Source organism: Pelmatolapia mariae, linkage group LG3_W (assembly GCF_036321145.2).
Source record: "Pelmatolapia mariae isolate MD_Pm_ZW linkage group LG3_W, Pm_UMD_F_2, whole genome shotgun sequence".
NCBI classification, from domain to species: Eukaryota; Metazoa; Chordata; class Actinopteri; order Cichliformes; family Cichlidae; genus Pelmatolapia; species Pelmatolapia mariae.
The window spans coordinates 88,314,412-88,326,683 of NC_086229.1; the positions used below are offsets into that span (position 1 = coordinate 88,314,412).

Below are 12,272 nucleotides of genomic sequence, written 5' to 3' on the forward strand. Positions count from 1 at the left end.
CAATCATATGACCCCCTATGAGCAAGCACTTTGGTGACAGTGGGGAGGAAAAACTCCCTTTTAACAGGAAAAAACCTCCGGCAGAACCAGGCTCAGGGAGGGGCGGGGCCATCTGCCATTACCAGTTGGGGTGAGAGAAGGAAGACAAGATAAAAGACATGCTGTGGAAGAGAGCCAGAGACTGATATGTATAATATACTGTATGCATTTATGTGTCCAATCTTTCACGTCTAATTTCTCTTTCTCCCTCCCCAGTGGCTATGTACAGGGAGCCCTCTCTACATGACGTTGGTGAACAGAGTCCGCCCAGAAAAACGCCCAAGACCTCCAGTGATTCGCCTGTGCTCCAGAACGGCAAGAAAGATCCTCAATCCAAAACCAAAACCTCCTCCTCCTAGCGCTCAGAGACACAGGAGAGAGGAGGGGTAGACAACACGTGGACAATGGGCACCAGCGGACACCTGAACAAGTTTGTTAGGGCTACCCTCCCCCCCCACATGCTGCCTGTAATACTGATCCCATAATGCACTGGTGACAAACTGGGTAAAAAGCAGAAGCAAGTCCAGGCAGAGTGGAGTTGGCCAGTGGGAGGCCCCTTTTACCTTTACAGAAGCCCATTCACACCAGCCCTCCATGTTCTTATTTAATGACCTTTGTGATTAGCAGAGCCTGGGATCTAAAAGCAATAACTCCGCAAAGAGGTGAAAAGTGGCCTAACATTGTACAGCATGTCACCACAGCGTGTTCAACCAGCTGGAAGGGAAAACCCCCCACACCCTCTAGACATCATCATTGAGATCCTTCCAGTCAACCAAATATCCAAACAAAGTCTTCCTGGGTTTAACACAAAGAGTGCACTGGGTAAATCTGTCCCTCTGCTGCACATGCTCCACAACTGGGTTATGTTTTTATTCCCCTATGGGGTTTAATGCTAACGTTAGCTTGACACAGAGTCATGCTAATGTGAGGCTGTCACACAGACCCTTTGGTTCTAAAGCCATCTGCTCACTCCACATCTTCAGCGTGTGCGTCAGCAACTTTGTGAGATAGCCTGAATATGTGTCAGTCCTATATGCGTGTGTGTGTGTGTGTGTGTGTGTGTGTGTGCATATGTGTGTTCCCTTCTTCCATTCACCTTTGCTACGATTTTATTAGTTCGTGACATTGACTCAATTTTCCACTCTGCGGGACAAGAAAGCCCCTCCCTCCTCTGCGGCTCCGTTAATGGAGTCTGGGACTGATCAGAATCTTTCGACCCTTAAACGAGGGGTCAAAAGCTCCCCCGGCACATTGCGTAACCGCATAACCCACACTCATTTATACACTTACATCTACACATGCATGTTTGTGGTGTGTGCAGCACGTGCACACACTTTAGACCCCAGATGTCCATGAGCATCGACCGCTGAAAACCATCTCACACCTTAACACTTAGCAAAGTGACACACACCCTCGTGACTGCGCCCACTAACATGCCGACACAGTGGTGAGTGTGTGTGCAGGTTCTGGGAGATGATGAGGATATCATCAGCGAAATGGGTTGGTGATGGAGCCTGGCTGTGCGGTTTGTGATTGTGCTGCAATAGCTGTTTTCACTGTGGCCGGCCATGCATTGCACAAACCCTCAAGGGCCACACAGTATCTGTGCAAATCATCTTTTGTTTCACTGCACACACACAAATACACACACACATATATAGAAATGCCAATTTTGTATTTCTTCATCATACTCTGCCATCATGTTCAAGGGGTCTGACTTGAGATTTTGACCTAATTCTGTGTGAAATAGTCAATATTCACACATACACTGATATTCCAGTGAAAGGCTAAAACTAAGAGAACAACCTTTCATTTGATATATCACAATCAGTAATCCTTTTAATCGGATTTAATGTCAAGTGGCTGTCTTGAAACTAAAGATAAATGTGAAAATAATATATGACAGTTGGCTACGCAGCTCTGTGAGTAAAGTAGTCTGAAAGTGTCTGCATTTTCTGAGTTTTAAGCTGTTTCACTAATTTGTCATACACTAAGAGTTATCTTGCATCCGTATGTGAATTACACTTCCCCAAATTTTCGAGCTGCATAGCATTGTTCAAATAAACCGTGTTTATTCCTTAAAGATAAAGATAAAGTTAGAAGACATTATGGAAAGCAGCTCTGGTGGAAAAAGCTCAGTTCCCCCTGAGCAATGTGGCAGCAACACTCAAAAAGGAAAAAAAAAATTATGCCCAAAATGCTGACTTTAAGTAATTAGATTTATTGTAAGTTTCCATTCATTTATTTTTTATGACATAAGTACAATTTAAAAGGGTCACTTTAATGGTCAAATGAAATTTAGTTGATTGATATACCTTCAGTTTATACCAAGGCGATCCTTATTTGAATAAAAACCTTTGATTTTAGAAAGATTTAAAAATTTTATTTTTATTTTTAAAATTGTAGTTTTCAGGCATAAGTTTGGGAGTTTCAAAAGTTACATTTTCAGAGACTTTATTTGCATATATTCCCAGATGTCAGTTTGGGAAGCAGACTGTACTTTGAAAGAGTACAATTAAATGAACTATGCCACCAAATTGCATTATGGGAAATGTAGTAACTAGTGTTCTGTTTTGCTGGAACCAAAGTCAGGATTTCTTCAGCTTCTTCTGCACTGATTTATTATTCAAAGCTCCCATACTTAATACATAAATTAGTGTAGGGTCCTCAGTTAAATTATTGTAACATTAACTAAAGAAACTAATGCCTGGGAATCATTTGTTTCTGTAATTTTTGACATTTTTAGAAATGAACTCAGCAGTTTTTTGGGGGTCTGGTTTTATAGTAAATCTCTCCCAGAGAGTTTGATTTTGATGCAAAGAGGAATTCAAGCCTTCTTTACTTGTCACGTTCTTACAATTATTATTTAGAGCTTATATATTGTGATCCCATGATATGACTGAGGCAAAAATAATTAAAGTTGTATGAGCATAGATGATGGTACAAGAATGATGGCTCTGAAAAAAGGAAACTTAAGCGTCTCACATCTTTTTGCCAGTGTTTATCTGTTAGCCTCTCCTGGTAAAGAAAATCACTAGCATATTTAATATTTCACTCCTTTCTTTCTGGAGACCTTGTTTGGTGCATTTCCATTTGTTGTTTCCGTTGAACACAAAAAGCAATCATTTTTCATATCAAACTTGCTACAATATGCCAGGCAGGGTAATTGTTTCTGCCTTATGTTTATGTACTGTGGGAAGCGAGGGAGTCCTTTGTGTTCGGGAGGTAAAGGCGAGGCGAGATTGATGATCAGGGCAGAGAGAGAAACAAAAGAAATGAGCGAGAGAAGAAGAGAAAATTTTAGGGAGGATAATTATGATGATGAGCACAACAAAAAGAGATTTAAATGGGAATTATGCTAATGTGGACACTCTTGCCTGAAGACACACATTTACTAGCGCTTCTCCTTATGCGCGTAATCCTCTGCCCCCATGCAACCTGTGGTTGTAAATAATAATAGCTGATAACCCAATCAGGATGGAGGCGAGGGTGCTGAGCAATGTAATCTTCTACCTGAGAATTGAAGCAAATTGTACCTCTGCTTTCCTGAAGGAAGAAAGGAAGGAAGGAAAGAGTAATCCAGTGAATACTTAAAGGAAAGGAAGTGGTCTGAGAGAGAGGAAATAAATAAAAGAGGGGATGAAGGATATAAAGGAAGCTGATTCAATACATATATGATTTAAAATAATATATATTTTTTAATTTATTGTACTTAAGCTACTGTTAAAACCTCACTTTCACACTGAAGACCTTAATTAAACTGTTAAATAGACATTCAGGTTGATGTGTTTGACCAGACACCCTCCCTGGATCACACGATCCAGAACACAGTGTTTGACTATTATTTGCAGAGTAATTAGTGTTTAATTAAAAGAGGCTCCCTCCTCCCAGAACTGAAGCAAGTCTGTCTGAGACTGGAATCTCTTAGATGGAGAGAGGAGTAACTCAACAAACAGAGCTTTTGTAACATCTATATTATGTATTTTAAGGGCTGGGAAATCTGTGTTCCAATATTTTTTTATGTATGTCTCATGACTGTTGTTTTTGGGTTTTAAAAGGAGGTTAAGGGCTAAAGTTTTAGTTTAAATAATCCTTGTGGAAGGGTTTAAGGAGCACTGATTTCGCACAGATTATTTTTGTCATATAGATAAACGTTTGAAAGTGTGTTCAGACAGAGCACCACCTCACCAGGGCATTGGTGTTACGATGATAAATGACAAACCTGGCTCGAGTGTGCAAAGTTAAGTTGGTGTAGGAGTGCTTTAATCCTGCATTCTCTCTAATGGCCAGCAGGGTGCGACTTATCTGGTTGCACGAAAAAGTCAGATTCTATAAAAGCCTATGGGACAATGACCCAAAACCTCACTCCACGGTCTCGTTTGCTAGTTTCGAGATTTAATCCCATGTAGAGAGAAAAAATGCTAAAGCTCAAATCAGTGGATAAGAAAAATGAAATAATCTTTTCTCAAGCATTTTACAAAACTAACTTAAAGAAAGCACTATTCTACAAACAAGAAGAAGCATATACCAGTTAAGGGCAAGCCAGTGCATCTCTTTATGTTTATGTGAGAGCTCAGCCATTAGCTCATCTTGCCAGGAACTATGCGGTCCCCCTTTTTTCTCTATTCTAGAATATTGTTGATATTGCTACATTCATAAAGGTAATTATAAAAGTGGTTTTTTTTAGCACTGCCTCTGTTGGCTTTTTTGCTCATGTCCTTCCGCCCACAGCTGTTTTCATTTGCTAAACCAGTCATCCACATTTTTAGGTTTGTGGTCTTTTGACAGAAAACCTTCGATACAAAGCTAAAAGAACGTAAGAAGCAATGGAAGTAGAGATGTGTCAGTATGGGAAATGTGGGGTCCTGCTAGTTTGGATCTTGTCTCGTGAGAGTGAGAATATCTTTTTTAGTCCATTTGTAATCCTTTCCTGACTCTGAAATACAGAAAATCACTGGAGGGGCCCTTTAACTTTCAAAATAAAAGCTGCATGAGAGCAAATAAGGAAAAAAATATTTAATTTTTATGGAGTAAGTGTAGGGCTATGAAGATTTTGTGTCATGCCTCATGTCATGTCATACAGCGACTTTAAAGCCAAGCTTTTGTTAAACCAGTCCATCTTTGTCACTTCACTGACCCCACGTCAGTCAACACTGACATCTAGTGAATGATGGATTCATAGCTAACTAAACTTCTGTGTGTTTTGCATGTGTGTGTGTTGATTCAGCAATTAAATGCAATCCATTAGAAATGATCCATCAGCCACTTAAAGCTGCATCAGTCATCTGAGTGTCCCACTGTAAAATATGTAGACACGTTTGATTTTTATCCGACTGTTATTTAAATTCTAGGTGCAACCTGATTACTGATGTTAGTGCCCGTATTTTTTAAGTAACAACTCAGATTTCCAGTTAATAATATCATCGTCATTATTATGATTTTTTAAGCTCAACTGAGAAGTAATCAGATTAATCCTGGAAGGTTTTATCTGTTATTTTTAGTCTATTTCAAACTATGTTGGAGATCTTAAAGAGGATGTTGCTTTGTTTGCAGTCTTATTGATTTCACTTTTGCGGTGGCAGAAAAGTAGAATTACTAAATCATTTATAGCGGGTGGAAGGTTTGTGCGGCCACACGCGTGTGCACCGGTTTGTGTGTGTGTGTGTTTTATGCTGTGTTCGTACACTCCCTCTTTTCCGTCTGTCTCTGTCCTGCGAGTCTTTTGTGAAGCCTGAAATCAGCCCGTCCGCTCTCAGCCTTCAGGCTTCACTTCAAACGACTCTGCGTAAATTACAGGATGTAAAGTTTGCCATTTCTCTCGGCGGCCGTCTCTCTGAGCACATGTTTGATTAGTGGACACCCCTCTCCCCTCCCGTGGCTGAATTTACTGCTTTTAACTGGCTGATGAATGCCTCCGGATTCAGCTCTAAGCGTTAAATATCGGCCCTTTGGTGAGCTCGGCGTCACTGCTTCTTTATATATGAAAGGGATGGGAGAGGTGTGCCAGCTCGCGCCTAGATATCGAAGGGAGCTAAATGATGTCTATCTGATGCAGCTGCACCCTTCACACACACACACACACACACACACACACACACACACACACACACACACACACACACACACACACACACACACACATTCACATACGCACACACCTCTCTCCCCAGGGACTCCCTTCCCTCCCATTTCTCCCGAGTCAGGGCCCTCCCTGCTTACTGAGCGAATTACAACTGCAGTGAGAGTGAGAGGGTCATCTGGGGTTGTGAAGGACTCAGAGAGAAAGAGAGAGGCATGTGTCACATACTGTAGAGTGGCTACCTCGCACCCTCAAAGCCTCTCTTTGAAGTTCCATTTCCTCTCGGCGAGCCTTTTTTGCATACAGCTAATATGACTTCCCTTTGACCTGGAGGCAGTGTGTGTGTGTGTGTGTGTGTGTGTGTGTGCAGATATCCCACCTGCCAATTCTGGTAATCATATGTAATGTTTGTGTAGCTGTTACTGAATATTTCTGTGTGTCCTTTATGTGTATCCAAGCAGAGAGAGAATAAAGTACAGAGAGCGAGAGAGAATAAATCAAGAGGCCAAATCAATAAGCATGAGTCCTTGGGCAGAAAGCAATAAACTCTTATTAACAAGGTGCAGCCACATTATCTGGGAGGGTGTGGAAAAAAGGGGAGAAATATTGATATAGAGAAAACAACTGCGTGTTTTATTAGAGCTTTTATTTTTCTAACACTTTGCCCTCTTTTGTGTGTGTGTGTGTGTGTGTGTGTGTGAGCTAGCCGAGCTGTTTAAGCGTGCGTGCGTGCATTACTTCGAGGTGGAGTCCCCTCACCACATCTGCAATGCAGCAGAAAACACAAAAAAAAGAGAAAGGGAGGAAGAGAGAGACTCACGTGCTCTGACAAAAGAGTGACGCCTTCCTCGAGTGTTTTTTGTTCAATGAAAAAAAAAAGCTTTTAAATTTGAGAGCTGGAGTATTCAATGTCACACCCTGAGAAGCATTAATGAAACTTCAGCTATAAAAGTTTTGCATTTTTGTTGTTGCTTTTTTTTCTTTTTTTTTAAAGGCACACCCCACGATCTCTGAACACATCTGCATTGCACACACACACACACACACACACACACGCACACGCATCCCCCTGCATAGCCAGCGCAGATGTGGCTAAATCGGGTGACCTTTACAAGCAGATCACGGAAGGACTTCACCTCTTACAAGCTAATGCACCACCCACGCTTTAGTGGTGACTTTACTCTGTAGTGTTTCTTTACCTGTTTTCTAAAGTGTCATTTGTCAATCTAAGTACTTTGGGCGACTCTCAGTGGAATTACTGTGATTTATAATGATATGATGTGAGGTCACATGTGATCCATGTAACTCCTGGTTAGTCACATTCATGTGTGTTTGCTGATTTGATGTGGTTTTGTTGCTGTTTAAATACATATCTGTGTCTTTTACTCTCATGTTGTGGAACTAAAAAGCTAGATCTATAAAGAATGAGGATTGTGGGGTTTCAAACCCTCTCCTTCCGATCCCCCAGAATCCACCTGTCTGTCACGTACTGCCTGACTGACCAACCTCTGACCTTCACTGTCATCTGTCCTTCAAACATGCACACGGACACATTTCACGTATGTGTGTGTGCTTGTGTCTGTGTGTTATTCTCTGATCAATCCGTCACTCATTTTTTTTCCGTTCTGTTGGTTTTTATGGACGATCCAACTTATTGTGAGTCTTCCAGAAAGAATTTTAAGGAAATCATCTTAACATTATTTTAATGTTAGACATATTCTTGTCTTCCAAATGCAAAAAGAGTGCTTCAGTCTTCCAGCTATCAAAGCCACAATGACACTATTTTTGTATTCGAAATGGGGCAAAAAATATATCTATATATCTCTCTATATAAATATATACACGCAAATGTGGTTGGGGTGCAGTAACTCCCCCTGTTGCTGGCAAGGTGGAACAACACAACATTGAAACACCATCCAAACCCATGGATCGCTTGGAGGAAGGAGCTGAAAAGGACTACAGAGAGCCCTGGGAGTTCGGAGACTCAGACTCGTGGGCTGAGATGGAGGATCACAGACGGGCTTGACTACAAGCATGCATGCGCCAATCATTTACTGGACACCTTCAAAGAAACAGTCCTTCCCCAATATTTACTCTTTGACACCCTTTAACCCCTTGACCCTCCCCCTCTTCAACACTTCTACTATCCCAAACTCTTCTCTCTGCATTTGCTATATGATCTGTATTTATTTCTATAATAACTTACCCAAAGTCAAAGGAGACATATTATTGGATATAATTGAATAAAACAAACTAATATATTTGTATGATTGTAACACTGGTCTCTGGAGTTTTTTTTCACTTTTTAATCAGGTCTTCCGTGTCACTACATCTGCTTATTAGCTCTATGTTTGATTTATTAAAAAAAACATCTAAATATCTATATACATATACATTCAATACATGCAAAGCAACTCAATTTAATGACCATTTAATGAGCAAGAAGATACTTTTGGATGTGCCCTTATTTCCCAAAGTGAGGCTGCAGCGGATGGCTCCACTACAGTTTACAATATGATATAGTAACAAAATATGTCCTACAACAACACCTTTTACTTCTTATTTACTCACAGTATGGAAGATGGATGTAAACGCCCCCTGGTTATGTAATCCACATGTTAAAACCTCAATATTAGCCATTTTTTTGGAGCTAAATGTTACCATATTTGATGGAAGAGTAGAGTGTGAATTTATCAGCTTGGTTAGCAAGCTCGCTTCATGAACTGCAACACTCACAGTCACAGCCAGTCGAAGTAATAGACTAATAAAACACAAGAAGAACTCGGAAAGTGCAAACCTCTGCCAAGGTTATACTTGCTTTTATGGGAACAGCATTTTATTTTGTATACATTTATTTTGTTGCTTTTAAAAATACTTTATAATTTGCAGTGCTGTAAAAATCAGATAAAAGGCACCATGACAAACTGTTACTTTGATTCCACAGACATTCTGTAGAAGTAGTAATGGATAACATGAATAACTTGCGCTCATTAAATATTATTCTAAAGTATATTTCTAACTAACTGGGGACTCTTTCTTTTGACAATACTTTCTTTAAAGATATGAAGCATTTTGGGTTCAACTTGAAAGAAAGGCAGATTTAAAACGCATAAGTGAGATCAAATGTGATCTTGATGCATTCTCAATCATCCAGGAAAGTAAATCTCCAAAAGTTGAATCTGTTCATCTGGACGTAGTGTTTTGTGGGAGAAACGTTTCGTCACTACTACTGAGTAGTGACAAAATCTTCTCATGATAGTCTTTCTGGTTAAGCAATACTGTGCACCTACCCTTGTCTGCCGGAAGGATGATAATGTTGTTGTCATCACTAAGTGATGTGAGTGCCTTCCTCTCCTCCATGGTGATGTTGGATGCTGGGGGCTTTGCATTGCTGAGACAGGCCGAAACTTTCGTCCGTAGTTGATCTGCTTCCACTTCTGCAATATTGTTGTTACGAATTGCTGTTTCTGTGGCTGTGATCTTTCGTGATCTTTCGCCATCTTACAATGCTGTGATTGCAGCCATTCCCCAACTCTCTGTGAATGGTACTCATGGCCATTGATCAGTGTTCTTTGATCAGTGGGTTTTGGTCAGTGATTGTTGATCAATGGTCATGGGAATTTGCATAATTATGATTAAGGAACTGACCTCACAGCCCATTGTTCCTTCAGTGGGCTGGTTTCAGTCATTATGCAAATGTACTGTTTATAAGGTTTGGGGAAACCTGCAGTCAGCTGAGACTGAAGAAGTCACTTGGATGAGTGACGAAACGTTTCTCCCACAAAACGCTACATCCAGATGAACAGATTCAACTTTTGGAGATCAAATGTGATATGATATTTTGAATCTTTATACAGCATATGTTGATAATACACACTACAGTTATTAAGATGCTAGCTATAGGCTTTTTGTCAGTTTTTGACCAATAAATCATTGCTTTGGAAGACCTTAGTGGATGTAAGCCAAATTTTAATGGACTGTTAACATGACCCTACTCTAGACCCCTAACAAGTTTCATCATAATTTATTCAGCACTTTTCAGGCTATGGTATTTACAAACAGAATTATGAGACACATCAAATGCTACCAAAAAACATGACCTCCTTGGCAGAGGTAACTAGAATTTCACTCGAGCACAGACTTCTTGAATGGTGTTTACCATATAATAAACTGACTGACTAAAATCAGTCAGATAATCTATTAAAAATGCTCGAACACAGTGAAAAGGACTACGTCAGTGACTTAAATTACCAAAGGTGAGCTTGTTCTAACCATTCTGTAAATATGTAAATAATGGTTAGTGTTGTAAAGATGGACACACGAATCAGAGGGGATCAGAGGGGACTGATTCCATTTTGGAGCCAGCCTAAAGTGGCACCAAGAGTTTTTGCCAAATCTGCGTTGGCTTCATTTTTGTTGTTCAAAGGTTGCCTCTTAGCTTCAACATGCCAAGAAAACCACATAGTGTACTTTGCTTACACTGTAAAAAAAATTCCCAGTGTTTTTACAGTGCACTTTAGTTGAACTCTCATTACACATTGCAGTTGGCAGACTTTATTTCGAAACTCTAAGAAAATGCAAAATTGAAAGGATAAAAAAGATAAAATGAAAATGGTTAAATTGGTGCTTTTTAATATACATACAGAGGAACAACAAAGACGAAAATTGACACTTTTAAGGAATAAACTATAATGACTGCCCCAAACATTTAGCAAAAAGTTACACAACACGTAATGTAATTTAGCTTAACTACTTCAGAATTAAATAATCATCTCTCATGAAGTCCTAACTTTGAGTTACTGCCAAAAGAAGCTTTATGCACTCTCCCCTGACCGCTGACGTGATGTGTGACTTGACGCCGGGCGCTAGCTGTTAATAGTTAGCTTCTATGGTAATTAAATTGGCAGCAGGCCAAATGGCAGTGACAGTGTGTCATAAATTATGGTGGCGTGGATGGTCGACGAATGTGTGCAAGAGCAGGGTGGCATGAAGAGATGAGTGGAGGGACATAAAGACAGGGATGTAGATGTTTTACTGCAGGGGCAAATCAGAAAATACAGCAGTGTCTGGAGTGCTTCATCAACTTGACTTTATACTGAGAGAATAACAGCTGCTAATGTCTGGTCTGTTGGTGTGTTGGTGTGTCCTGTAGAACCAAAACATACATCAGAACTGAATGCACAAAAAGTTGAAATACAATTTAAATAGGATAATTTAACCCCTCAGTTGGGCAAATAGGTTAAGCAATTAAAGGTTAAAACTGAAGTGATCACAGCATGTGGATGTAGGCCAGAGGAAGCTGAGGAAGAAGACTCAGCTGGAGGTAATGTCTCAGTGACATATTACAAAAATAGGATTTTAGGTCAAAGGGTCATGAGAATAGAAAAAGAAAAGACAAAGTTATTTAATAGATCAAATGAGCTGATAGTGACAACTCTTGAGAACAAGAAGTGGTTTTAGATTGTACTGAAATTCAAAATTCAAATCCCATTTTATTCTTATTATTAATAATGGCAGCTGCCAGCGTGTTTTTGCATCCAAGGGTTTTGGAGCTGAGGAGAGCACTTGCTGAAACAGTTTTCAAATCCAGATGTTTTCCAATTAAATCTGATATACTCCAGGATTTTAGCATCTCAAACGTTTGGGGTCTGATATTTTAATTTCATAAAGCACTACATGTTTTTGTTAGGTGACAGGTCTGATCAGCAGGCAGCTTAGTTTAGCACCTATTTCATCTTTATACAATAAGACATGCTGTGGAAATACATGCAGAATGCGGTTTGACATTGTGTTTCATCGTGTCATCGTGCTCTAAAACCTGGAAATATTGTTTAATATGAACTTTACAGGTACAAAAGTTATCCATGCCATTTGGACTGATAATAACCTGATTGTTCCCTTTCCAAAAATAAAAATTTTTTAAAGTTTCAGATTATTTCAGATTATTTGAGGGGCATGCAATTTGGACCTTGTTTATGTATGTTTTTTGTTCCTTTGCATTATAGAGCTTTATCTTATTTTGTGGCTACAAAACTGGCTTCACTGTTTTCTGAAGCAGAAAACCAAAACAGCAGAACTGTCATTTTGTCTACTATCATTTCATACAGGTTTTCTGTTTTCCCCCCACAATTCTCAGAATCTCCTTTAGCTTTAC

At 39.8% G+C, this 12,272-nt stretch overlaps 1 protein-coding gene across 2 annotated transcripts in view; it reads left to right on the top strand.

Moving 5' to 3' along the window:
* Positions 1–8,366, top strand: part of fgf11a (fibroblast growth factor 11a) — a 105,578-nt gene extending 97,212 nt beyond the window's left edge. For both annotated transcript variants that reach the window (XM_063470219.1, XM_063470218.1), the window contains one exon: positions 256–8,366. In XM_063470219.1, coding sequence (XP_063326289.1) covers positions 256–398 — 143 coding nt within the window. In that variant the 3' untranslated portion in view covers positions 399–8,366. The remainder of the gene's footprint in view (positions 1–255) is intronic.
* The last annotated feature ends 3,906 nt before the right edge of the window (positions 8,367–12,272 follow it).